This window comes from Tinamus guttatus, unplaced genomic scaffold, assembly GCF_059628265.1.
Source record: "Tinamus guttatus ecotype Peru unplaced genomic scaffold, ASM5962826v1 Tinamus_guttatus_pri_ptg000143l, whole genome shotgun sequence".
NCBI lineage: Eukaryota > Metazoa > Chordata > Aves > Tinamiformes > Tinamidae > Tinamus > Tinamus guttatus.
The window spans coordinates 373,987-400,722 of NW_028288677.1; the positions used below are offsets into that span (position 1 = coordinate 373,987).

General features: G+C 47.9%; 1 protein-coding gene across 5 annotated transcripts in view; it reads left to right on the plus strand.

The window, feature by feature from the left end:
• The window catches only part of APLP2 (amyloid beta precursor like protein 2), a 33,662-nt gene extending 11,573 nt beyond the window's left edge, over positions 1-22,089 (plus strand). The window contains exons 2-18 of one of the 5 annotated variants that reach the window (XM_088522027.1): positions 2,434-2,607; positions 3,397-3,526; positions 6,425-6,537; positions 7,869-8,044; positions 8,426-8,655; positions 9,686-9,853; positions 11,826-11,941; positions 12,150-12,224; positions 13,404-13,562; positions 13,842-13,970; positions 15,786-15,885; positions 16,143-16,313; positions 16,933-16,968; positions 18,671-18,750; positions 19,303-19,377; positions 19,581-19,736; positions 20,518-22,089. In XM_088522027.1, coding sequence (XP_088378153.1) covers positions 2,434-2,607; positions 3,397-3,526; positions 6,425-6,537; positions 7,869-8,044; positions 8,426-8,655; positions 9,686-9,853; positions 11,826-11,941; positions 12,150-12,224; positions 13,404-13,562; positions 13,842-13,970; positions 15,786-15,885; positions 16,143-16,313; positions 16,933-16,968; positions 18,671-18,750; positions 19,303-19,377; positions 19,581-19,736; positions 20,518-20,619 — 2,190 coding nt within the window. In that variant the 3' untranslated portion in view covers positions 20,620-22,089. Of the gene's footprint in view, positions 1-2,433; positions 2,608-3,396; positions 3,527-6,424; positions 6,538-7,868; positions 8,045-8,425; positions 8,656-9,685; positions 9,854-11,825; positions 11,942-12,149; positions 12,225-13,403; positions 13,563-13,841; positions 13,971-15,785; positions 15,886-16,142; positions 16,314-16,932; positions 16,969-18,670; positions 18,754-19,302; positions 19,378-19,580; positions 19,737-20,517 lie in introns of all 5 variants that reach the window. The other 4 variants (XM_088522026.1, XM_088522029.1, XM_088522028.1 and 1 more) reach the window with 4 other exon arrangements.
• The last annotated feature ends 4,647 nt before the right edge of the window (positions 22,090-26,736 follow it).

The window sequence follows — 26,736 nt, forward strand, 5'->3', positions numbered from 1 at the left end:
GTTACAGAATTATATCAGGAGGCAGAGCAGAGTTTATCACGAAGCATCTGATAAATTCAAGTGCAAGTGAGGAAAGGAATGGTTTATATAACCCTTTTTCCCCCCACCTTTGAAATAACATTTGTCTCATCCTCGTGTTTTGGATGATATTAATAGGGTAATAGCTATTAAAATAGTGCAAAGATGTGCGGAACTGAGCTCTTTCTCCTGACTTTTTTATGAGATTTGCTAGTTGCTCCCTAACCACATGTAGCTGCTTCCATTTAAGGCCGGGAAATTCCCCAGAAAAATGTGCTCTCCATTCATTCCCCCTACACCAAAGGCCATTGAGGAGGAAATAGGAAATATCTGCGCTCCAAAGCTCCTTGTGGGCGGTTTTCTTTTGTAGCAGAGTCAAAGGTGAGGCCTCCGCCCTTGTATTTTAAGTTCTTAGTTCTCTGCTCGCTTATTGCAGTTAGAACGGGCCAAAAATGCCGAGTGAGCGACGGAAAATCCCTCCGAGCCCTTATCTTGCAGGGCCGAGGTCAGAGGTTTGACTTCTCTGTATCAAAGTTCATTAACGTACTCAGCCGTGCGATTCGAGAGGAGATTTCCGTGCGATTACGAGTGATGAAATCAAGCAAGTAATTAGCCTTGTTTGTGCAGCCTTGAATGGGGGTTCTGCAGGCGCCGGGAGCCAGGGCAGCTATTTGAGGAATCCCCGGAGCGGGAGGGACACCTCAGGCGACGTGTCGAGGCGGGAAAAATCCCCCGGAGCCAAGTGTGTAAATACGGGACGCTGGTGACTTCAGCGGGTTGGAATGCGTTTGGACAGGGCCGGTGCCGTTCCGCACGGAGCACTCGTGGACATTCCTGCTTCCCGGGCTTCCTTAGGCTTGGAAGAAAAGGAACGGCAAGGATAGGCCACGTCGGTGACGTCCAAAGCCCACGTTTAATTCCCTTGCGATGCGCCGTGCGCTCCTTGTTAGGGTTAATGTTGCAAACGCGCTTTACTGTGCGTTTCTTTGTAAAGTGTGTGTGTGTGGAGTTGTAAGGGATCATTCTGCCTTTGCCTTTTCCTTCCGAGACAGCAAATAAAATGTGGTGTTTGCAGCAAAACTGTGGCTCGATACCGGTCTTCAGGGCAGATGCTTCTTCAACGCCAAGATGTCCATGAAAGGCTACTCCCCCTTAGGAGTCTCCTAAATTAGGAGGAATTAACAAGAGATTTTAGCTCTTGTTAAAGCATAGGAAAGGAAAAAAAATGGTTTGAACTTGGGAGTCTTTTGAGCCTCGAATAGGGATGCTGCTTTCTGATATATATAGCCTGATGTTTCATTACTTCGTGATCCGTGCTAAGATTTGCTCTCCCAAACTTCTCCTGGCAGAAAGGGTTAGTAAATAGAAACCGCTTGCAGTTAACATTTCTCTTTATGGCAAACTGCTATTTTTAATGTAGTTCCTTTAAAAAAAAAAAAAAAACAAGTAGAGGGCTGTTTTTTTCTGGCGTTAAGGCAGAAATCTCTCTTTCTATATCTTAAGCTGGGCTTACTCCCCTTCTATATCTTAAGCTGGGCTTACTCCCCAGGCACCCACTGTGTGTTTGGTGCTGCACGATCCCCCATTCTGAGTGTTGAAAAGTCCAGGCAGAGGTTTTGTCTGTAAAGGGGAGGGGAGGAAAGGGCCACTTATAATGGAGATTTTTGGGTTTTCCCCCAACAATCCTGCAATTAGGAGCTGTGCGTAAATAGGAAGGCAGGTTTGGTGGCCTCTGCTCTGGCCGTTGTCACAAAAAAAAGACTTTGGGGCAGCGGTGGCCTGAGGCCTCTGGCTGTGTCTCATCTGCTTTATCTGGAGCAATTGAAACGCTTTTCAGTTGCCTAAACGTTAGCAAAGCTTTAGATTTGGGAGTTGAGCTGCTTCGTGCCCCCGAAAGCCAGTTAAACAGGGAGAGGATGTTGGCTGCCCGGGATAAAACAGCGACTCTGCAATTAATTGAATCCCCTTTTCTTCTTTGGGGCAGGCAGCAGCGTTGCAGAAAGGAGCCTGACCTCGTTTGCATTGATCGGTCTGGAGTTTGACCAGGATGTCAGGCTGTGGCGCGGGGTTTTGCACGGTGGGAATCCTCTGGCATTTGCATCTGAAACCCCGACAGTGCAAATATCCATCTGAATGGGCAAAAACAGGCTTTGCAGAGCCCTGTTCAACAGCCACGTTTGTTCCCTTCGGCAGAAGTCAACTTTGCTTGTAGGTCTGAGTGAGAAACTTGGGTCTTTCCATCCCAGATGTTTGAAGGCTTTGGGGGAAACATGTGGCAAAAAGCTCTGAGCTGCCCTCGCGCAGGGGGAAGTCGTTATTTTATTATTATCAGCTCTCTAAGAAGTCATCAGAGCCTTTTTGCTTTGCGTGAGCTAAAGCAATCAACGCATTTTGCTTTTTTTGTTGTCTTCGCAGGCGCTCGCAGCCAACGCCGGGACGGGGTTCGCGGTGGCCGAGCCGCAGATCGCCATGTTCTGTGGGAAGCTCAATATGCACGTGAACATCCAGACTGGGAAATGGGAGCCTGACACTTCGGGGACCAAGAGCTGCTTTGGAACGAAGGAGGAGATTCTGCAGTACTGCCAGGAGGTGAGGCGTCTCCTCGGGGATCTTTGCTCTCCATGTGATGCTGCCTCTTCACTGCTGCTAAGGAGCTGGATGCTAATGTAGCCGCTCGGTAGAAAACTAACCCCACAGGAGAGGAATTTTGGACTAGCTCAGATCCCCAAATTGCAATATTGCCTGAGAGGAGCAAGGGCAGTTAGGAGGTAACTCTCACCTGGCATCAGCTTCACACAAGGTCCTAGCTGGTTGGACATGGGGACATGTCCAGATCAGCCAAGATGTTAGGAAAATATTTTCATCTAAATGTTGGCAGTATTTTTAGGCTCTTCGTGCCTTATTGTAAACCCTGAATCTCCCGCTCCAGATACTGAAGCACGTTGACCTTGAAAAGTGTGTTTAATTACTCCTTGGAGGTGACAAGCATGTAAAATACCACAAGAAATGCTTTTTTTTTTAGAGAGGAAAGTGATAGAGCAGGCCATGTTCCTACTGGAGAACTTAGAGAAGAGTTTTTCAAGGCTGATATGACCGCGACTGGGTTTGGGACACGTAGCAGAAGCCTAAATATAAGTCAGCGTCTAGACTGGAGAACCTGACTTGAGTGGGCCATGGGGGTCATGTGAATATGTTATAAAAGGAGACGTAAGGAAACCTGAGGAGTTAGGTGCGTGTTTGCTTGACAAATATGTGTCCATGTGCAAATGTGAAGCTTGGTTTCATGTAGAATTGGCCCCTCAACGCTCGTCAGGAGCCCCTTTGTGTTTTCCTTGCCTCCTCTGGATAGAGATATACCTGTGGGTCTTTTAAAAACAGATGTATCCAGACCTTCAGATCACGAACGTGGTGGAAGCCAACCAACCTGTGAGCATCGAGAGCTGGTGTAAGAAAGGGAAGAAGCAGTGCAAGGACCACACTCACATCGTGGTGCCCTACAAGTGCCTAGGTGAGCGCGGGCTGCGATGCCGAGTCCTCCGAGTAGACAGATATTCCTCCTTCCTAGGCCAGAGGAGCCTGGAATCGCCTCCTGGTTTCTCTGAGAGGGCACAATTCCATTTATTCTCTCGTGTCAGGTTGCCATTTCCATGTCCAACTCCCACCAAAGCGTTTATGCTTCCACAAGATGGAACTCGGCCTTCCTTCCAGCGGATCGACAGCTCGCTAGCAGCTGTGTTGGAAGAACAGTGCCTGGCATGAAAAAGAAATCCCCCTTCTCCCTGCAACTGCCTTCAAAGCCTGAAGGCCATTGTATTTGAGTATCACAAAGACATTGGGATTTAATACTCTGATCCTATTTTTGTGGAGCTTTAATATTTTGTTGCCTTGGAGACTTAAATGCTCAGTGTGTTCAGGCTTCCTGCTTTGCTCTTGGCAAGAGATTCCTATTCTGTTTCAACTGCCTATATTTAAACCTCGTTGTTTCAAAGGGGCCCTGCTTCTTGCAGCTGTATCCCATGTCCCCACTTTGAACTGTGGCAGAATATTAGGTAAAGGGAGATAGATTTCATTGCACTTTTGGGTGTCTCTGCACCCAATTGAATCAGCCAACGTGATTATTTACCTTCCCCTTTTGTCCTGAAGGTTGTGACTAACACTGTGCTGCATTCCATGCATCCGTAGTAGTAAGCTGAGTCTCAGCTGGTGGATCCCTTTTCCAGTTATCCGCTGGAAAAGACTCCTTTAACTATTTGGAAGAAGTCTCGGGCTGTCTCGATGAGTCAATTTGACTTAAGAGAACACAGAAATCCAGAGGTGCTTATTCCCTTGCACGTAACACCTTTCCCTGCAGGATCATGAAGCACTTCATAAGCACGAAATTTAGTGTGGGAAGGAGGTGCTACTCTCCCTTTATAGACATGGAAAACCAGATTTGAGCAGCTAGAAAGCCCAGCTGATTATGCTGAGAGCTTCAATGGAAATAAGGATAAAAGTAAGATCTGTGGACTTATAACGTGTAATCTCTTTTGGAAATAATCCTTCTCCAAGCACATTCTTCAGCTGAAAATTAAGCTGATTTTAGTGACACCGTGCTAAAATTTGATAAGCACCAAACTTGCTGCTGAAAGCCTTAATTGGTGTCTCCTCTCACAAACGTCTTTCACTTGCAAGGCCATCTTATAACGCAGTTCATTTTTCAGATCCGAGTGCCTAAAAAACCTTCTCCATCTCTTTTTATGAGACCGAATTGCTTGTTTGAAAGGGATGATGTCCAGCTTGGGAGAAAAGCATGACTTTTTATTACTCGGAGCCCTTTTTGGCTCCGTTGCTGCTTGTGCCTTCCCCTCCTCAGGAAGGCAGCTCTATCTGAGGTAGGATTTTGCTATCAGACCTCATCAGCCTTGGCTCTCCCCATCAGGAAGGCTCTTTTGTATTTCCAAGGCAGCGAGGAGAACCCATCAGCGCTCTCACTGAACTGTAAAATAAAGGTAACAATAGGATGATGGCAGCAGGGCTGAGCCTGCTGAGGTGTGAACAGACAAACTGCTGACAGTCCCTGCTACGCTGTTAGCTGGCATGGAAACACCTCATCTGGCTGACTCTGAAAAGGGCTTCTACTTATTTATTTTTATTTTTCCACGCTGGTCATGGATGAGGAAAGGTTTCCCAGTAATGCGCAGTGTAGAATGGATTTTCATTCCCAAGCTGAACTGCAAGAACCTTCCCTGTCCCTTATCTTAGCTTCCTAGGATTCCATCTTTTGGAAAAGAGCTGTTTTTATCACTGCTGTTTGTTTATTATTCATTGTTGTTTCTGCTCAGTTTGAGCTTTCTGCCTTTGCGCCCCAGAACCACAGGCTCTTGATTTGAGAGTTTGGTCCGTTTTTGATTTCAAAGACAAGTCAGGGAATAAAAATGAGCAATATGTTACTCATTACTTTATTAGAGACGCTGAGGAATGCCAGTTCATCTCATCATCTTGTAACTTGTCCTCAGATAATCTGTCCCTAAACTCTGTTCTCACTTGCATACAGCGTGCAAGAAAAATGTTCATAGGCCTTTGGGGCCCTATTAAGGGACCGCAAAAAAAGTGGGCGCCTCAAACACCCTAAAATGATTTGATACCTAAATAACTATTTTAAAATTACTGGAAGTGCAATATAAATCTGGAAGACAGAAGGAAAAAAAAATGCAGCTCTGAGAATATCCACATTGTGGATCCTGGTTGCAGTGTCTGGTAGGACTTCTGGGCTGAGAACAGAAAGCGATTTTCATGCTGGATGCAGTTCTGATCCGGATTTGATGGGTGTCAGCACTGAGCAGGGTTGTGGTGGCTATTTAGGCCAAATGGCTCATCCCATTAACTCCGAGGCTCTTCCTCCTTCCTCAAAAGCAAAGTCTGGCCTTAACGTTTATCCCAAGCTAAGTCCTGCTGGTCAGATTGTGGTTATCTGGATGTTGGAACACGTATTTGCTGACTCTGGCTTTACTCTGCTTTTTGTGTTATGCATTTTCCAACGTTGTGTGTTTTGCTTTGGCCCGTCCGAGCTGAGGAACGGGATGCACCCGATCCCGACTCAAGCCATCTGGATACTATCAGAAGAAAGCAGACAAGACTCACGTGGGTATCCAGATACTGGAAACCTACATAACATTTGCAGCATAGAAAAAATTTCCAGAGCCTTTCAGCAACAGGCAGCATGAACACACTTTTGTGTAGCACAGCTTTTTTCAGTAGATCTGCATAGATAGCTGCTGAGCTGGGCTGTGTCCATTGGGAATAATATACCTTCCACTAACCTTTAAAGGCCTAAGTGTCCTTCGCGGAGTTCTGGCACTGACTTTATCTCCTTTTTGAGGTTGTGCGTGTGTGACGAGAAGTAAACCTGCTATTTCTTGCTTTGCAGTGGGTGAGTTTGTAAGCGACGTCCTGCTGGTTCCCGAAAAGTGCCGGTTCTTCCACAAGGAGCGGATGGACGTGTGTGAAAGTTATCAGCACTGGCACACGGTAGCAAAGGAGGTAAGGGAGCTCTTGTGACAAGCGAGAGTATTTGGGACTCAGTTATTCCAGCACTGGAGCATGCCAGGGTTTATCTCTGGGGTCTGTTATTCCCATGCTGGAGTCTCCGAGCCGTGGCCAAAAGCAGCATAAAATTTTTCAAAAGTGGCTTCAAAATCCCATGGAGTTGAGTTATTCTTTGCTCTCCAAGAGCTGCCCTGAGGTAACCTGCTAAAAATCACGTTCTAGGATGGAGCTCGGAACTGTAATCAGCTCTCTGGGAAGCTATTCCAACCCATAACCATCCCAGGGGAGTGGACCAGAGTGGGCAGAGGATGTTTCCCGTTTCTCTTGCCCACTTTGCAGGGCTGCAGCTGCTGCTGGGGATTTACTGGGGTTGGAGAGCTTGCTTGGGGGCAACGTGCAATTTATTGTGACTGTTCAGTGGAGGTTTTACATAAGAGGTGGATTATCTTCTCAGAATAAATCCAACCCCTCTTTTTTTTTAATCTAGCTGCTAAAAATGTTACAAATTCTCTGCACACTCATTTCAGCTGGGGGTAATATGGCCTAAATTTACATGTTGTCTGTTCTGTAGAAACAGCAACATAATGTTTAACTTCACTGGCAGTGGCAGGAAGGATGAGATGAAGGAAGTGCCAGCTAGAGCTTCCTGTGGATTGAATTTCAAAATTCAGCAAAATCCCGTCTCGATTCAATAAGCCTGTGCTAGAGGAATCACCTTTTAACGGAGAAACTTGCTAATGTCTTGAAACATTAAAGCAAAGTTAAAAACCGTTTTCCTTCAACACAGCTGGAGAATTTTTCTGGAAATATTTGGAACGTTTTTACATCGATACTTTAACAAAGCAGAGCTCTAAAGAGATCTGATGCATATACGAAAGCCTTTTTTACTTCATTTTTTTTCTCTAAGCCCATAAAACCCAGTATTTCTTTAGTTAAGAGAAATGCATTAACGTGCTGCCTACTCGCAATTCACATTTGACTTTTGCTTGATTTATCCAATTGATTTTCTCCTTCAGCTGCTGCAATAATCTTGACATAAAGTCCATTTAAATAATTTTTCACTTACTCCAATAGAGAGAGGGGAAGGTTAATGAAATGACCAGTCCAAAAAGCCAACGAGCGTTTGTTTCTTTGCAGCGCTTTCTCCCTCGTGTTGGCACGAGGTCCAGAGCTTAACCAGGCTGAAAACTCAGCGTTTTTTAGGGGCTGGATCTGATAAACCAGCAGCAGGAACCACTGAATGGCTGATTTGAGACCTCCCCGGGGTTCAGCGCGTGCTGAACCCGTTTCAGATCCCCCTGGACATAACAGTGCTCCTCTTGCAGGCCTGCCTCACGGAAGGGATGATCCTGCACGGCTACGGCATGCTGCTGCCCTGCGGGGTGGACCAGTTCCACGGCACCGAGTACGTGTGCTGCCCTCAGACCAAAGCTGCGGAGGAAGCGCCTTCCAAAGAGGAAGAGGATGAAGACGAGGATGAAGACTATGACCTTTATAAAAGGTAGGCTTCTTGCTGGCATGCGACTTAAAAAACGTGTTTTCAAAGCCGCTATCAAGCGGTGCCTCCTTTGGGGTGAGGATTGAGGCAGATTTCTGTGTTTTTTTGAAGACCCCAAAGGAGAGTCCTGAATGCAAGGACAAGTTGCAGTACTCCTGTTTCTGGAGAATTAAACAGCTCCTTTCATGCTCAGCCAGGCAAAATGACTGTCTGGTTGCTGTCCTCTAAATATTGTAGACTTTCACTTACCGAAAAGAAACCGTTTTCCCATTTCTTGTGTTTCTGCAACAGATGAAAAGAGAATTGTTTTTCTAGTACATCCAAGGTTGGCTGAGAAGTGATTAGCATTAATTTTACCCTCCTAATTTAACTGTATCCCTTCAGCGAGTTCCCTACAGAGGCAGGTGTAGAAGATTTCACAGGGACAGCTGTGGAGGAGGAGGAGGAGGAAGAGGATGAAGAGGACGAGGCGGAAGAGGAGGAGGAGGATGTGGTAGAAGATCGCGATTACTATTACGATAGCTATAAAGCAGACGATTACAACGAAGAGACCCCCACGGAGCCCAGCAACGACAAGAGTCTTTCCGAAAAAGAAGTTAGCAGCGACATGAAATGTAAGTCACGTTCCGGCGCGCGGGGCGCTCGCTTCTCGTTGCGCGGCGGTTGGCGACAGGGTTTTGATCGAGTCCGTAAACGCCACTTTGGAAGTTTTATTTGCCACATAAATTAGCAAACAGAGGAAAGCTGATGGTGCTCGTGTTTCGAGTGTTGAAAGTGACTCTCCAGGGTGTGGGCCGTATGTTTCCACTTAACAGCAGTTTTGCTGGCAGAAAGCCCAGCAGTTGGTACATTGAACAAGCCCCTCCATGAAGGTAGAGTCAGAAAACGGTATCGGCACGGACCAATTTTGGAAACATTTGGGCTACACCGTGAATTCAAAATTGTAGTTTGGAGCCATTACCTTGGATTAGGTGCTTTATACCCCCATTACAAAAAGGAAGCCAAAATTGGTGGGACAACTTCTCAAAAGGTGCCATCAAGGTGGCTTCTGGCCATTTGATATTAAGGAGGACGTGCACTCCCTGCTTTCCAGCCTCCGTGTTAAGCAGCCAGAGTTTAACCACGGAAAGCGATCCGGCACTGTTGGCCCATGTTTCTTATCCAAGTGTTTTCCTGTAGCTTTTGTCTGGTGGCAAGAACCATCGCTAAGAGCATCTGCCGATGGTGCGGGGCCGCCGCGGAACGGAGGCGCCCGATATTTTGTGTATGGAAGTGCCTGCAGAGGAAGGAGGAGGGCAGAGGGAATGCAATTCAATTAGCTTCAGCTCACTGAATCATTGCCAGCAGTCCTTGCATCTTGTTGGGAAAATGCCAGCATGCTGCAGATAATTTTCCCTGCTGAAACGAGGCTTAGATCATACATGTACGGGAGGCTTGCGGGTATTGAAGCGCACCCGGAACAGCGTGCTTGGGCTGTCTGTTTTGGGGACGTTTTCCTCCCTTTCTGCAGCCCGTTGCTAATACAAACAGGCTCCTCGAGGGCATTTGGCAGCCCTCTCAGCTTCCTTTCCTTGGATTTAGCTCGCTGGAGCTGCTGCCGAACCGTAAGGCCTGGTGCTCACGTTCTCCCCCGTCTCCACACAGCTGTCTGCTCGCAGGAGGCCGTGACAGGGCCCTGCCGGGCCGTGATGCCTCGCTGGTACTTCGACCCCAGCAAGAGCAAGTGCGTCCGCTTTATATACGGAGGCTGCGGAGGCAACAGGAACAATTTTGAGTCAGAGGAGTATTGTATGGCTGTGTGTAAAAAGATGAGTAAGTCCTGCCTCCCGCGGGCCCTTTTGCAGCTCGCCGCTGTCTGTCTGGTGTCTCCTCCTCGCCTAGGACACGTGTGTAGCCTGTCCTTTTGGTGTCTGCAGCAGTTCTGTGTGTCCTCTCGCCGCGGCCTCCTCTTGTCTCTGCTTCTCGAGGTCTCCAGGTTTGGCTTCCCTGGTGGAAAAGGGGCTTCTCAACGTGTGTGTGCGCTGCCCGTGGTGGCCCGCAGCTCTTAGCAAGGGCTTAGTTACCATCTTCCAGATCCAGAGCCTGTCTCTAAGCTCTTGTTAGGAAAACACATACTTTACTTATTTGCTTAACCAGCTCCCAAATTTATGGGAAGGGAGCCCTGGCTCTCCCCAGTCACATTATCTTGCATATGTTTGACCAGTGGCTCCTGAAAAGCAGGCTGCTAATCGCCTTTCTCCTGGTATCACCCTTTTCTTGCTATTGTATTTTGGGAAAGTGTCAGTAAAATCCTGCAGAATTTGGGTTCCCGCTTTCAGCTGAGCTTGAAATATGAATCCTGACTCGATCCTTGCATTTTTGAGAGCTTGAGGTTTTTGGCACCGGTTTCCACTGGCTTTTATGTCAGATGCTAAAACTACCAAAAACATTTTAACCTCCGTATTAATCTTATTGTTGAACTCCAGCACTTCCACTTCAGCTACCATTAAAGCCCTTTGAAAGGCTTTTTGTGTTATCTGGGGCTTGGCAGGCTGACTACACGGCCATAATCCTGTTTACAAAATGGGCTTCATGCAAGTGCTTTAGATGGGGCTGATCTAACTGAAGCGGTGAAAGAAAAGATGCGGATGGCAGGCGCTTTCCATACAAAAGTTCCTCCTGTTTCGGAGGGATTGAGGGCTGCGAAGGGACTTCTGTGGTTCAGAAATGCCATGGGCAGGCCTAGAATACGGTGCTGATGTGCCCTTGCCCCTTGCATGCAGAAATAATGCCCGTTTTGTGCGTGGCCATTGCCTCAAAGTTCCTTCCCCCTCTTCGCTCCTCGGTCAGAGTGAAGGCCTGTGGATTTGGTGCGTGCTGGAATTGAATTTTCACCCTGTGTTCACGCTGTGCTGGCGCAGGGTATTCCTCTGTCGGAAGCTCATAGCGAGGTGTTGGAGGGTTCTCGTGCCCAAAGGGTTAAAATGGTTGAAGAGTTCCCACAAGTTTCCTCCTCTGACCCCGCTGTGTCCCACTTGCACCGGTGGAGTGCACTGGATTTGCCACAGATTCTCTGAAAGGGCTCTGGGATGCCAAATTCCTAAAACTGCAGCGCAGAAACGTGGCTCAGAGGCTCTGTCACGGATTTTGCAGGCGCCTGAAGCCGTCAGTTGTGCGATTTTATTGCTCTTTGTGCTGCATTTGAATGTTTTAAAGATACAAACCTTCCAGTTTATTGGACAAGTGAATTTGTCTCGCTGAGCCTCCTTCTGTTGCTGTCTTGTCTAATATCATTGCCCATTACTCCTGTATGGTGCATCTGGTAGGGAAGGTAGGTTTGAAGTGTAAAATACTGGGTAGTGTTTTGTGCAGATTTACTGTCAAGCTCCCTAATCATATTAATGATGTCTGGAGCCAGCTTGTCAGTGAGCAGCTAATGCACAAAATGTCATTTAAACTATCCAAAGCCCATGTGAAAGGGAAGAGGGAACGAGCGCTCGATTCTGCAGTCCAAGGCATTCTGCTGGAGCTGAATACTGCTGCTCTCAGGAGGAATGAGCAGGCTGAACAGGTGCTGGGTGCCGCAGTGCACTGCTCTGTATTGGGGATGATGTAACTAGCTGATGTTGTGCAGTCAATTGGCAGCAGAAAGATTCCAAAATGGGCTCTTGGTAGGTGGCAGTTCATAAATTCAGCCTGCCAGATTAATTCTGCAGGCACCAAGATTCCTCTCCCCAACCTGTCCTTTTTGATCCCGGATCAGAGTTTTCTGAAGTTCTTTTTTAACCTGTACCTTCTCTTTCAGTGCCTACCGATGATGTAGATGTCTACTTTGAAACCCCGGCTGATGACAACGAGCACGCCCGCTTCCAAAAAGCCAAGGAGCAGCTGGAGGTCAGGCACCACAACCGCATGGACCGGGTGAGCTTGGATTTATCTCAAATGTTGGAAGGGAAATCGCTGGGGACACTCAGCTTGCTGCTCAGAAGGGCTCTAAGCGCTAAGTTGAAGCCCTGCAGCAGCTCTTTGGTGCCTGCGGCACCAAGATGTGCCTGTAAAGGCAAAATAACCCCCCAAATCAGACATAACTGTGTGTCATGTTGTAATATGCTCTGCTTTCCTTATTCAGGTGAAAAAGGAATGGGAGGAAGCAGAACACCAAGCCAAGAATCTCCCCAAGGCAGAAAGACAGACTCTCATTCAGGTAAGGGTTGAAGAACCTAAAGAGCAAAGTTGCCGGTGTTTGTCCTCCTTGTCTCGGCAAACTGGACGAGAGCTGCTCGTATTCAAAGCCAAAAGCAGACTGAGATGGAAAAATAGCTTTTTTGTTCCGTTGACAGTCGCCTCTCAGAGATCTGACTCAAATTGCACGTTTTATTCCCGAAGCTGGAGATGATCTGATGTCGTGCCAGGTCCTATCCCAAGGCCAGTAATAGGAACCCAACCCACCCTGCAAGCACAGTGACAACAGAGCCAAATTGTAACCTTAGACCTTTGGCCTGTTCTGCGCTAAAAATTGGCCTCGCAACCCGGTTCAGTTTCTCTGGCCACCCGCTTCCTGTTTGGGCAGAGTTACTGAAAACCGTTTTGACAGCAGACGAAGCTGATTTGCTGCCAAAATGCCAGTCCTCTGCCTTATGAGAAGCATTGGGATAGACCACGGAGTTAATCAGGGGTAACCAGGGTATGGGGTTGTGAAGGGCAGGCTCTTCTGGCAGTCGCAACTGTAGGAAATTCCCTCAAACCAATATACACGTGAGCGATTGACTCCAGCTTTTCCATCCTGGAACACGATATTCTCTCCCTTTTTTCTTTTTTTTCCAGTCATAAACCACTGTTTCAATTCTGCTCAAGTCCAAAATAGTTTTCCATCATCTGTGCTGCATCTAACATTTAATGGACTGTTCTGCTCCACTTGGAGGTGCTGCTAATGACCTTTCTAATAGGACATATGGAGATTTGATCCGAATGTACCCTCTGCAAGCCCCTTACCTTTGCAGACTTCTGCTTAATGGGGTCAGCAGCTCTAGGGTGGAGGATCTACCTTGTTCCTGCTGTACAGGATTGAGGGGAAGATTTGATGTCATGTCATTTGTTCAGCTGGAAGTTCTGGATTTCCTGACTGCAGAACTGGAGCTTTGATCTGCACGGCCCTGTGACCTCTTCACAGACCTTTGAAACTGGTGGTGAGGGAAGTTTGAAAGGCAAATTGCCGCTGTTTAGATTGCAAATACAAAATGTGCATCCAAGTGTGTTCCTGGCCTTTCTCTCCTACCATAAAACCCTACAACATGCAGTGTGGGCCAGGCGTCTAGGGCAATCGGTGAATAAGCACCCCTGAAAAATGCAGCCTTTCCTACAGACCCGTGTTTTTTCCCTACAGCACTTCCAGGCAATGGTTAAATCTCTGGAAAAAGAGGCCGCGAGTGAGAAGCAGCAGCTGGTGGAAACTCACCTGGCCCGGGTGGAAGCGATGCTGAACGATCGCCGCCGGATCGCCCTGGAGAACTACCTGGCTGCCCTGCAGGCCGATCCACCCCGGGTAAGTCCCTTGGGGAAGATGTTTTGTAGCGGGTAGCCCTGGGCAGCCCGTGCCGTTCGCTTCTGCTGCTGTTCTTGTACTTGCTGTTGGGTTGAAAAGCTCTTCAGTGTGCACGATACATGGTGTTCCGAGCTGAACAGAGCTGGCTAAAAAGCGAGTATCTGAAGCCCTTAACGCAAGGGCTTGATCTACCTGCTTGCAAAGCTGAATCACCCCTCGAGTGCCCTCTTCCAGCTGTGGTTTTTGACTCGGCTCCTTTTGAACCGTGCTGTCCCGCAGCCCCACCGCATCCTGCAGGCTCTGAAGCGCTACGTCCGCGCCGAGAACAAGGACCGCCTGCACACCATCCGCCACTACCAGCACGTCCTGGCGGTTGACCCAGAAAAGGCTGCGCAGATGAAATCTCAGGTAGAAAAATGTTCCCATCGAGGGAGGCTTTGTTACCCCGCAGAGGCCGTCGGGCGCTCCGGGAGCCGGGCGCCGAGTCCTCGCGCTGGTTTGCCGGGTGCTGGGGCAGCTCGACACACTTGCACGCTCCCCTCCTGCTCCCTGTGCATTTGTCACCAAACTGGCCATCTGTGCATTTTCCCTTAGTGCCTAACCCAATCGTGAGCATTGAGATACTACCTTGGCACATCTGTTTTTAAGCGCAAATTACCATTGGTCGCAATGACAAGTCGAGGATTTGAGCTCTTTCAGTATCATTTTTGCATCTCATTTTTTTTTCCAATCCACAAAGTTGCGTGCTGGGGATTTGGTCATCTTTGAGCAGCCTTGAATTTCTTCCAAGACCTCATGTCTAAATGGTTGGTCTTTTCCTTCACGATCCGTAGGCTTTAGTATTCAGATCCGTTTTTGTGGAATCACTTCCAGGCGGAGTCTTGTGCCTGTGGCCATTTTCCTCGCTTCCAAAGCGTGATCTCCCAGCGTTGCCAAACAGTTGCCTAGAATTGTTAGTTTTAGTAGCAGATCTGTTTTGATGAGTTTATTACACACCGCTGCAATGTGCTTCTCTCCTGAATACCCCAAAAGTCGTTTTCCTTCTGCTGGAAACGTGAATAATTTGCCTCAAATGAGTGCCAGACCCGGCCAGTGTGATTTTAAGAGGAGCAGCTGATATTCCTTAAACCTCTTGAATTATCTCCTGGTTTTTGCCCCTGCTTTTTCCTTCCCGCCGAGCCGCGTGTCCTCAGGGACGCCGGTGGGAGCTGTGATGAGCAGAGCTGAGGCCGGGCCGGCGCTGCCGATCCGTGCCGGCGTTCCCGACGTGGGTCAGGGTATCGCACACGGTCTACCCTGCCCCTTTGTTCGGGTGCTGCCAGGAGCCCGGGAGGGAGGGTGTGAACCTCAGCTCCAACCTACGCAGGCCTTAATTCATTCTGAAGGCTGCAGTGTCAACAAATTGACATGCCAGGGGATGTGGGTGGGACAGTTCAATTTCCATTCGCTTCGCTTTTCAGGCGCACTTTAAGCTCCTCCATCGATTTGCTTGATTGACAAGCTGCCACGTGTAAAATGAAATTGCTTTCATCCTTGCTCTTAAAGGTCAGGTGCACGTCGGACTGTAAAACAGGTCCATTCAGCTCCTTAGCCTTCTCCAGCGTTGGGCCATCCATATTAATGTTCCGGGGTCCGCGCGATCCCTGATTCCGCAGCACCCTCTGCAGGTCAGGAGCGACTTCAGCCTTGAGCTTTGTGCAGGGAGGAGCGGTTTGAGGTTGCGTGGAATTTGCATTTGTGTCTCAGAGGGGAGGACAAGGCAGTTGCCAGCACAGGAGGCAGGGGGTAGAAATCACATGTTGTTCTGAAAGGCACCTTTGTTCTTGATACGCAGTATAGTCTGCTCCATGTGCATGTGTGTTTCCTACTAGTCAAGGGTGAAAATTCACTAAAGAAAGCCCTTATAATTGCATGAAATGAATTGTGACAGTGGCCAGGAAATAGTTTCAGTGCTTTCCCTACAAAGCTGCTTATAGCAAGAGTCAGCTAAATCCTTTCCCTTGCCACCAACCCTCTGAAAATACTGAGCCCCCCATACAAATGTCCAGTTCCAGCAAAGCCTGAAGAATTAGAAAGCATCAGAGTGTTGGACTAGATGAATCCATAGTCCCAAAATACTGCCTGTGGTAGCAAATCCAGCAGGAGGTATTTTATTAAATAACTCAGGGGCCATCAAGTAGCCGAGAGCTTTTGCCTACTCCAACACGTCTTGTGTGTTTACAGGTGATGACACATCTCCATGTGATCGAGGAGCGCATGAATCAGAGCTTGTCCCTGCTCTACAAGGTGCCGTACGTGGCTGAAGAAATCCAGGATGAGATTGGTGAGTGGCCACCGTCTCGAGCTAGGATATCGTATCAAGTGAAGCGAGCTCCAAAATCCCATTTTGCCCAAAATCTCTTGCCACATCAAACCTCTTGGCCCTTATTTATATGTTTTTCTAGCCTGTGGGCTTCAGCAGACAGGATCAGGTAACGTGGCAGCCCTGAGCAGTGTTTCCCTGCAGCGGCTACGCTCCAACTGTCCGTCCCTTTCCGTCCCTGCCGGGCCCTGTGCAAGTGTTTGTCCCGTTCCTTTTAGATGAGCTGCTTCAGGAGCAACGTGCAGACATGGACCAGTTCGCCTCCTCCATTTCCGAATCCCAGGTGGACGTCAGGGTGAGCTCCGAGGAAAGTGAAGAAATCCCCCTCGAGGGCAAACCGTTCCGTCCATTCCAGGTGAAAACCTTCCCAGCCTTGTCTGAAAACGAAGGTACGTGGAGCTGAAAACGGGGTCTCACTCTCTTTACGCACCGTAGTCGCTTTTTCGTAGCCCAGCTCCGTGGCATGGGATGCTCCATCCCTTTGGGTCATTGAGGAGCCAAACGGTTGCCTCAGCAGTACCCACCAGACTGTCCTTTTGAAGGAGGCAATGCGGGTAATTGGCCACGGATTTGACTTCTCAATTCATCCGTTTTCAAAATCGTTTTAGCTCTTTCCATTTTGCAGAGAGCAGGGATTTTTTTGTGTGTTTGTTTTGTTTTTAAGTGTGTGACTTGATTCTGGAATTCGTTTTCAGTCTTCAGCCGTTAAAATGCTCTCATGTAATGGTAAGCCTTTTGTGCCGTGATCTGCTGAAGGCTACAGGAATTCCCTTTTTTTTTTCCTCCCTCTAATAGATATCTGTTTTTCTGCGTCAACGGGTGTTGACAGCTGGCGTGTGCGTGTGCATTTATATTAAAAACGTTTGAACAGAGTTCTGAGCTTAAAGAAAGCTGTAGCATAAAAAGCTTTTCCCAGGGTCTGACTCAGAAATCATGCGCAAGCCTTTTTTCCTTTCTCTCTTAATCTCCTTTCTCTGCTATTTTTGTTTTTGTTTTCCCTCCTGCTAGATCCTCAGCCGGATTTGTACCATCCAATGAAAAAAGGTTGGTTCTAAGCTGCTCCCTCACAGTGCTCTCTGTCACTCTCCTACCTTCTCAGTGCGTCCTATAGCTTCATTTTAGTTTCATGCTCACCTTTATTTTCATGACCCTTCTTTCATTTAGATCAGCAGCTTCTGATTTTGCTTGTTTAGCAAAAAAGAAACAGCTAGTCTGAGTATTTGATTCCTTGCGTTCCTGGAAACAACTGTTTCTTCTAGAAACAACCTAGAGGCTGCTCTGGTGCCAAGGAATCTGGCTTTTTCCAGCATTAAACTAGGAATGAGAGTGCCTGACTGACAAGGCTGTGACTGACTTGTAAGGGCAGCGCAGAGGTAGTGTGTGAAATGAAACCCCTTCTTAACGGACCCAGGTAAAGATGTGGTGAGGGCCAGAGAGCTTGAAACCCTAAAGAGCAGTGTGTGTGTGTGTGTTTTTTTTTCCTGGGAAAATACACGACCTAAATGTGCCTGTGAGCAGCAAGCGGCCGGATCTGTGACAAACACCAATGCCCGGTGCAGAAGTTGAGCTCCCAGCCCCGGAGGCTACGCTCCGTTGGCTCCCGAGAATGGAGTTAAGCAGCCAGAGGCCAAAAGCTGACGCAGGAGTTCTCTGCAAGCTCTTTGTGGCCAGAAAATCCAAATCATTAGCTTGTCCCATAGCTTCCCAGGGCTTCGGCAGCCCTGGGAAGTCAGCCTGGCAGCCCTGGCCGTGCCTGGAAGCTGATGACTGTCTGCAAAGAGCAGGGCAAGGGCATGCAGTAAAGCCCGAGCTGCTCCTGTTGGGAGGAGTAGGAGTGACACATGAGTTTCCTTGGCATTTCCAGGCCGTAAAAGCCTGTCCCGGTCACAATTTGCCTTGGGGCCCGTTAGCCTTTCCTTGCATCTCTCCGGAGAACGCGTGCCGGGTGACCCAGTGTCTTGGCTAGCCTGCAAGCTCAGCAGGTTGTAACATGCAGCCCCTTGCAAAGCATTAAGTGCTGGGGTGCCATTTCCCCCTCCTCATGTTGCCCTTTGGAGATGCAGAGCCGTAGGGTTCAGGCTTCCCTGTCCTGCTTTAGCTGCAGGAAGGCGTAGAGGTTCTGAAGGACGTCGTGCTGCTAACGGGCAGCTCGGTCTCCCACCTCGTCGTGTTGTATCCTGCATCGGCCTCCTCTTTTATTGATCCGCTCCATTTCGAAGAGTTTCAGATCAAAGCAGTTTATGCAGAGCAGCCTTCTCTGAGCTGATATTCTGCTCTGGTCCACGGGCTGCTCCTCCCTCGCCCTGGGGCTCCTTGACTCTGGGCTCGTGCCAGCTCTGGGACAGCAGCTCGTTACAGACACAGCGTGGCCGGTGCCCTTGGCGTTCTCCTTCCCGAGGCACTTGCTGCTGCGCTGCCTTTCTAAAGAGTTCATAGTATCGGTTGCCTTGTCCCTCCTAACAGCAGCGTTGAACGGTAGGACGTTTCTGGATTTACACCTCGGTGCGTTGTGGTGAGTCCTACCTGCCTCCCTCATTGCCACCTCATTTCCTTCCATTAACAGAAACCCCCTGTGTCGCTTGTCACCGTAGCCTAGCTTACGAGCCCCCCTTCTGACACAACAGCATGAAGACAGATTAATAAGCAGCAGCCCATGCTGTTAAGCAGCTCTGTAAAGAGTAGGTAGCCCTTCCTAAATGTCACCCACGGCCGCGTGACGCTCTCTGCCTTTGCTCTTTTGGTGCAGGTTCCGGCATGACCGAGTTGGACGGGCTGATCGGCGCCGAGGAAAAAGTGATTAACAGCAAGAACAAAGTGGACGAAAACGTGGTGAGCCCCTCTAGTTTCGTTTTGCAAAGCGGAACCTGCCCTGGACACTAATTAATAGCAGTGCCTCATTTCCAGGGCTCCTTCCTGCTCGCAGAATGTCAGCGTGTTCGCTCTCCATATGGTGTGGGGGAGTCGGTTTTCTGACTATCGTGGACTCTTAATACTGATGAGCAGCAGAGGGTGGGAGGGCGAGGGAAGGAGATGCATCTAGATCCTTGTCAGCCTAAGCCAGGGAAGCATCTCCTTCAGGAACTGATTCCCTGCGTGCAGGCCCTTTTGCTCCATCCCAAACAAGGGCCTGGTTTTAATTTGGGTCTTAGTTGTGATGTCTTCTAGACCTTCCAGTGGCTGCAGCACTAACTTGGTTGGTTCTAAAAGCGGGAGACTATCCCAGGCTCCCGAGAGCAGGGGAAGGATGATAGGTGACCCCTTGCTAACATACATTAAAGGAGCTAGTGTGCATTAAAGCTCTCTTCTCTGCCTTCCTATTTTTCCTTCTACCCGTTTCTCCCAGCTCCGTTCCTAAAATGCCGTTGTGACTGTTTTCAGGTGATCGATGAAACCCTCGACGTGAAGGAGATGATTTTCAACGCGGAGCGCGTCGGCGGCCTGGTGGACGAGCCGGTACGTACGGGGACGCTCCGTCTAGCGCGCGGTGAATCCCTAAAAGTTAACGGGGTATCCCTAGCACTGCCTTTCTGGCTGGAGTCAACCCAAACGGCGAAGGCGCCGCCGCGTTGACTTGACTCTCCGGTCACCAAAGCGGCCGCCTCTTGGGCATGCGTTTATCTGCGTCGCCGACCGCTCCGTGGGTTTCTTCCCCGCAGGATAACGACAACGCCCTCCGCGATGACTTCAGCTTCAGCAGCAGTGCCCTCATCGGGCTCCTGGTGATCGCCGTTGCCATAGCTACTGTCATAGTCATCAGCCTGGTGATGCTGAGGAAGCGGCAGTACGGGACCATCAGCCACGGCATCGTGGAGGTGAGGAACAACCCCTGCTCCGGAGCGGCGGACGGAAATAGTCCGCCTTGACTCACATGTTGTGTGTAGGGGGTGAGGACGACGGCGTTGGCGAGATCTGCCAAGGCAGCAAGTGCTTTGCCTCTAGCACGATGGGACTTAACGCTCTAGACGCCGGCGTCGTCGGCGCTTATTCGTCGGCGTGCAGCGAGTACCGCCGTCGCTTCACGGTGGTTCTCACTTACCACGAGGAATTCAATTAAGCTTCCCTGTCTGGCTCGGGGTAGGATTTAACAGGAAATGAGCTTTTTGGGCGGTATCTTTAGGAAGGGAGCAAGCCAAACTCTAGTAATTTGTCCTCCCGACCAACGTAGCAACTGTTAAGACGTTGTGATCAACTGAGCACGGAGAAGCAGGTTCCTTCTCCTTCCTTCTGCTCCCAACCTGTATGTTTCTAGTGGCAGCTCGATGGAGTCTGCAGAAAGGGGCATTTCCCCTTTGCCCAACTGGTGAGTGAAGTGAAAATGACCCGTTCTGTGAGAGAAAAGAGCCCCAAATTGTAGGATTTATGTTGGGCAGAGATCTGGGGAGAGCATCCTCACAGAAGCCAGAACAGATGGGAGGAATTAAGACCTGAGCAAGGGACTCTGCTGAGGAAATTATCTTTTTTTTTGTGCTTTGCTTGTTTTTCCATTTACTTCTTGCCACCGCATTCATTCAGATCTTGTATAATGGCTGTTGTTACTCTCAAAGAAAGCAAAACCCCCCTCCCTTGACCACTAATTCTGTGGCCTTTTTAAAGGTTGACCCGATGCTCACCCCCGAAGAGCGGCATCTGAGCAAGATGCAAAACCACGGCTACGAGAACCCCACTTACAAATACCTGGAGCAGATGCAGATATAAAAGAGATGAAGATGCAGTGGCCCTGATCAGAAAACGAGCAGGGTGGGAGGGCCAAAGTGGTCCAGCGTTTTGGATCGACTACTGACCAACAGTTGCTTCGAGAGGACTTCATCTTACATTCAGAACTCCTGGATCATTAAGACTATAATTACTACTGTAGAGTTGCAATTTCCATTCTTTTAAATGGGTGAAGAAATGATAATATAACAATATGATATATAAATCTCCTTTAAATGGGAAAAAATGGATCTATTGCAGATATTTGACTGAGATGTAGTTTTCTTTTTTTTTCTTTTTTTTTTTTATCTGAAGAATACCAGTTCCGTTGTACTGTTGTCTGATACAAGCTCTATATATATAATGGGAAATGTTGATTTTTATTTCTGATAGACCACCTGTACATTGAGGGTCCTTTGTACCAGCCCGCCTTGTAAAAAGGAGACAGTTGTGGCTCTTCGGTCATTCTGGCTTTTATATATGAAGCAGTATTTTTGTTTTTCCTTTTTTCTTTTTTTTTTTTAAGTGACTTTTGCTGGGAGTTGCAAAGAGATTAATTTAGGGTTAGGAACTCTGAAAGCGTAAGCGAGGAAGCAATTTGGAATGATAACTAATGAAACAAAATGGTTATAACAAAAAAAGGAAAAAAAAAAAAGAGAAAAAATCCCCATCCTCATATGCCAGTGGTGTGTGCCCTGCTGCTTGGCAGTGTGGGCTCTTGGAATCCAGACTCCCTGAAGGCGAGGAGTTAAAAGGCTTCTAGCATCTCTGTTTATAGCTCTTCTAGTGGAATGTTAGAGCATGGTTTGTGCATACTGGGGTCTGCACATTCCCCTTTCAGATTCAGTTCAGCTCTAGAGTTGGAAGTTCCTGGTAATGAATTTAAATCCTCCGATCGGAACCGGTTTCCTTCAGTACTCACCTGGCATTAACGGCCCCCTCTTGCTACTACTTTCTAATTTTCCCCGGCTCTCCTGCCTCGCCGACGTGGTAAGTAGTTAGAGACGCGATTTTGTGGAACCTCTGCGTCTCTCGCAGGGTCGTTGGGCCCTAGACCTGGTTTTGGGGCGTTTGCCCAGAAACGACAAATCATCGCCGTAACCGGAACTTTGGGAGCCGACGAACACGGAGTTTGCTTTATCCGGGGAGAGAAAAGAGGGCTAATTTGGGACAGGGATACTGCCTGCTTTAAGGAAATTGGATGCGTAGGCCCCGAGAAGAACAAATTGGGTATTATTCCACTCACCATCATGTCTTTGTAATGCTTGTATAGTTGGTGTTAATGCTCACGGCTTTTTTAAATCTGGAGGTTCTGGTAACCTGTGGTGTATTTTTTCTATTTTTCCTGTGACTTTACTTTCTTTCTCCTTCCATGTCTCTTCCCACTATGCACAGATTTACCTGCAAACTCCTTAGTGTGGTCTGTGGGGAATGTACAAAGTTTAAACACATCAATAAACACTTTAACTTCCACGTCGTTTCCGCTCTTTATTCGGGGCCTCGCTTAGTTTCCCTCTTCTCCCACCGTGTCCTTGCCAAACCTACAGGGACTTTTCCCCATCTTTTTGCCCACCTCTGCTTCGCTTATCATCTGAGGAGGAATGGGTTAATATGGGGGAAAAAAAAAAGCTGTTCTGCCCGGACTTAGAGCTGCAAGTCTTAAAATAGGGTTGGACGGACACGGGGAAGCTGCAGAAGATGGTCCAGCTCCAAAGTGCACGAGGAGACAAGTCTCAAATTGTTGTTTTTTATGGTTCATCTTGTGGGCGACTTAGAGCGAAGACGTGAGGAGCCCTCGGCAGGAACTTGGACGTTTAGGATATCCCTTTATGAAGGGGAATAACTTGACTGTTTGGTGTAACCTTCTCTTCCAGACGTCTCAAACCAACAGCCTGTCAAGCTCGCAGCTGGCGCCGCTTCTGCGTGTCATTTCTCTTCTGGTTTCCTCCTCTGAAGCGTGACCTGGAGCGCAAATCCCTCTGCAACCGCCGAAGCCTCGTTGCCACTTGAACGCTGCTTTTGGAGGTGGAGATTTAATCTTCCTTCGCCTTGACCTGAGCCGTTTCCAGTGAGTCTTAAGGCAGGGAGAAGAGGTGGGTGAAAGCGCGAAGCAAAAGCCAAACAATTTTACGTTAACGAGCGCATCCCGTTTCCCCGTAAACGTGGGCTCCGCTGGAGCTTCCATGTTCTGGCTGAATTATTCAGGCTCTGCAGGAAAGAGCAGATGCTGTCCTAGAAAACGCCGTCTGTTGGCTCGTCACAACTACTTGGGAAAGAGTTTTGACTTTTAACTGTAAATTTAATTTCAAGTGATGCCGGAGCGGATCTCAAATCCAAAGCTGTTTCTTGGATCGCAGCCTCGGTCGGGCTAACCTGAAACGGAAAGAAAACGCTGTTTCTGAGAGGCTCTGTTTCTGTTAGAGCCTCTTCACTGAACTCCAGAATTGAATTTGGGCATCGGGTTTTTTCCTTCAATAAATTCTATTAGTGCTACAGATTAAATACATTAGACTGGAATCTAAGTCGGTTAGTCGCGTGCCTCGACGTGCCCTGCCGAGCGCTCCGAATCGATCCTCGATGATGGGTTTTGCCTGCAGCTTCTGGAAACCCAATGTTTGCAAATACCTGTTTGAGGATCGGGGCTAAAACGTGCCCTGCTTGATCACGGCTTCACCTCCTGGGTGGATGGCTGGGAAATATGTCACTGGGAGGGGGGGACAGACGTGGTGCTCCATAACCTCTTCCAAAATTGTTATTTGGAAGCGAAGCAACTTGGGCTATTCCATGGTTTGAGTTTGAAACATCCCCCGGGATCTCGGAGCTGTGTTTAGTGTCCCCAGGACACCGTGTCTTTGAGCCTGAAGCAAAGAGAAGAAATCCTAAAAATCTGCAGACGGCATCTAAGTGAAAAGAGGAGTTTTTAGACAGCTCTTTGCATTGCTGCTGGGTTTGGGGGGTGCTGTTTGGGAAAGGGTGGTTATTTTCCATGCACTTAAGTTGTTTTTTTCCTCATTTCCAGGTCACGAAGCACAGGCTGCCCGGGAACGGAGCGCAGCCGGTTCTCTCCAGCCCGGCCTAGCCATAGGCAAGGTGAGTAATAACCATTTTCCCCAGCACGGTTGTGTGGCAGGGAATAATCCTGCAACTGGCGCAGGTTGGAAGGGGCACCTGCGGAAAGGACCTCCAAGTAGGATGCCCAGTGCAGGATAATGGCACCTTTTCCCCCCAGCAGCTTATTTAGACTGAAAACTACCCCTTCCCATGACCAGTGTGTTATAGGAAACATGCAAGCCTGCTCCTTCGCTGGGCAAATGGACTTGTCTGGGTTTCCCTTCCTTGTGAGGCCCCTCTTTGCTCTGTCCTCATGGGAAGCAGAGCTGAGGGAGGGGCCCCAACTCGCAGCATTTGTGATTTTTCAAGAGCCCTGTGGATGTAACAGGACAATCTGCTTTACAGGCCCTGAGATGCAGTCGTGTCCTGCGTGGATACGAATTTCTGCAGACCCCGAGGTCAAAAGGAAGATGTTCTTGACCCAGCGCCTTTGGAGAACTCCTTGTGGGATGGACAAGAAGTGAATTACTACCGAGAGCATCACGGGACTGCGAAGCACCGAAATGGCCTTCATTTCCCAAGCTGACACATGGAGAACTTGGGGTCGGAGGTAAGGAAAATACGAAGGGACAAGACTTGTCTCTTGCTTATAGTCCTAGTCACTTAAGTCTCTTTAAAATAGAGAAAGCTTGAATTTCTTATGAAGGCCTCAGTCTATCAATGATGATGGTTCATAAGAAATGCATTCTAGTCTCCAGCATGTGCTCTGAACCGGGCGTCCCTTTGTCTTGGTTTAGACGGCCAAGCTGGTGCGTTTTTCTTGTGCTGTCCCCTCATCATCCCTTTCACGAGCTCCACATCCCTGGCGGGTGCTCTGAACTGCCTAGAAAGCAGCAGCAGCTTCTGTTTTTTTGCAATGGACTTAGACAGGGGACTTGTATCTTGAGATATTCAGTGTGTTCATGCATTCTCTGTCTTTATAGACTCTGAACAGGAAGAAGTGGAGGACCGGACAGAGCCCATCCAGCTCCTGCCTTCTCCTGTGGGCGTGTTGGAGATGCCTCTACAAAGAAAAATTGAAGCTTCAGTGCAGAAACCAGCCCTACGATCCTGAAGATCTCAATTTTCAATGAAGGACTTAGAAAATTGGCCTCTCTTTCTTATAGACTTATGTAATTGATAGGTCAAGGAGGATGGGATTGAGCTTGTGCAGTAAAGCTGGACCACACTCTTAGTTAACTGGTGGAGAGAGCGTGCTTTGTAATGATGTTTTCTTGTATGCACAATTATTTTCTCCTGTGTATTATGATGACTTCTGTGAAGCGGTGCTGTTATAGATCTCCACTATTAATACTATGGCTGTAATCCTTCTTTTTTTGTCTCTCTGTATGGACCCATGCAGCACTTTGTCATTTTTTTCCCCTCTCTAGGACCTGAGGCTCTTGGCCTCAATTTTTAGATATTAATAAAACCGTAAGAGCAGGGCCCCTTTTCTGGTTTTGCAATGGACTTAAGATACTCAGTGTGTTCAAGCATTCTTTGGCTTTATAGACTCTGATCAGGAAGAGATGAAGGACTGGACAGAGCCCATCCAGCTCCTGCCTGTGTGTTGGAGATGCCTCTACAAAGGAAAATTGTAACTTCAGTGCAGAAACCAGCCCTATGATCCTGAAGATCTCATTTGTCAACGAAGGACTTATATAAATAAGAAAAACAAGCCTCTTTTCTAATTGATAAGTCAAGGAGGATGGCCCTGAGCTTGTCCAGTAAAGCTGGACCACACTCTTAGTTAACTGCTGGAGAATGTGTGCTTTGTAATAATGTTTTCTTGTATGCATCATTACTTTCTCCTGTATATTATGATGGCCCCTGTGAAGCAGTGCTGTTATTTATACTATGGCTGTAATCCTTTTTTGGTATCTCTGTATGGACCCATGTAGCACTTTGTCATTTTTTTTTCCCCCCCTCTCTAGGACATGAGGCCCAGGGCCTCATTTTTTTTAAAAATAAAAAACATAAAAGCAGGGCCCCTGGTTTGTTTTTTCTGGAATACTAGACGCTAGGGCCGAACCTATCTCATGCGTTTGGGCTTTGGGGGCAAGGGGGCCAGGGGGACTAAGGCAGCTCGAGTTAGAGCTGACTTATTTTTATATTAGAGTCCCCTCTACTTAGAGCGGACTCTAATATAAAAATACATCTTTTTATATTAGAATAAGTAGAGTGGATTCTAATATAAAAAGATGTATTTTTATATTAGAGTCCGCTCTAAGTAGAGGGGACTCTAATATAAAAATATTTTTCTATTAGAGTCTGCTCTACTCTAAGTAGAGCAGACTAATATAGAAATATGACTTAGGTTTTTGAAAGTGGAGATAGGAAGATGCTTGGACTTAGGAAGATGAAGATGCTTGGACTTAGGAAGATGAAGATGAAGATGCTTGGACTTAGGAAGATGCCTCTTTGGGTTTCCAAGAGAACATTGTGTTGGACTTAAACACATGTGGGGCAGCTGCTTCCTTGCAGAGATCTCCAGGCTGCATCCTCATGAGCTTCTTGACTTGCACTGGACAGCAAAGAGATTGAACCCCCTTGTTCCAAGTTACCTTTTATTTGGAAGCCTTGGAGGTTGCAGCAGGTGGAGCACAGCAATAGGGGAACTGATGCAGCACTTAGAATAAAACATAACATTAAAAGCATAACAAAGCATTGAAGCACTTAGTCAAAACAAGGAAGAAGTACTGTTTTCTCCAGAGGGAGCTAATAGACACCTGTCTTCTCATATTTATAATTCCTTTGCTACTTGGACTGATGGAGTTGCTATTCCTGCACTTAAACCTGTTCCAAAAATTTTGGTCCAAAATATAAAATACTTTCTGTAGCCGATGAAGCCTCAAATTCACACGACAACTTCATTACATTGTCTTCTCCAGGAGTGAGGCTGTTGAAATTATAGCTAATTTAGCAAGTCTTAAGCATTTCTGACACTTTTAAATAGTACTGGTCATACCTGGAAATTGTCCACAGGTGTTGCTAATCTAGGATAAAAAAGCAGACCATAATCTACAACTT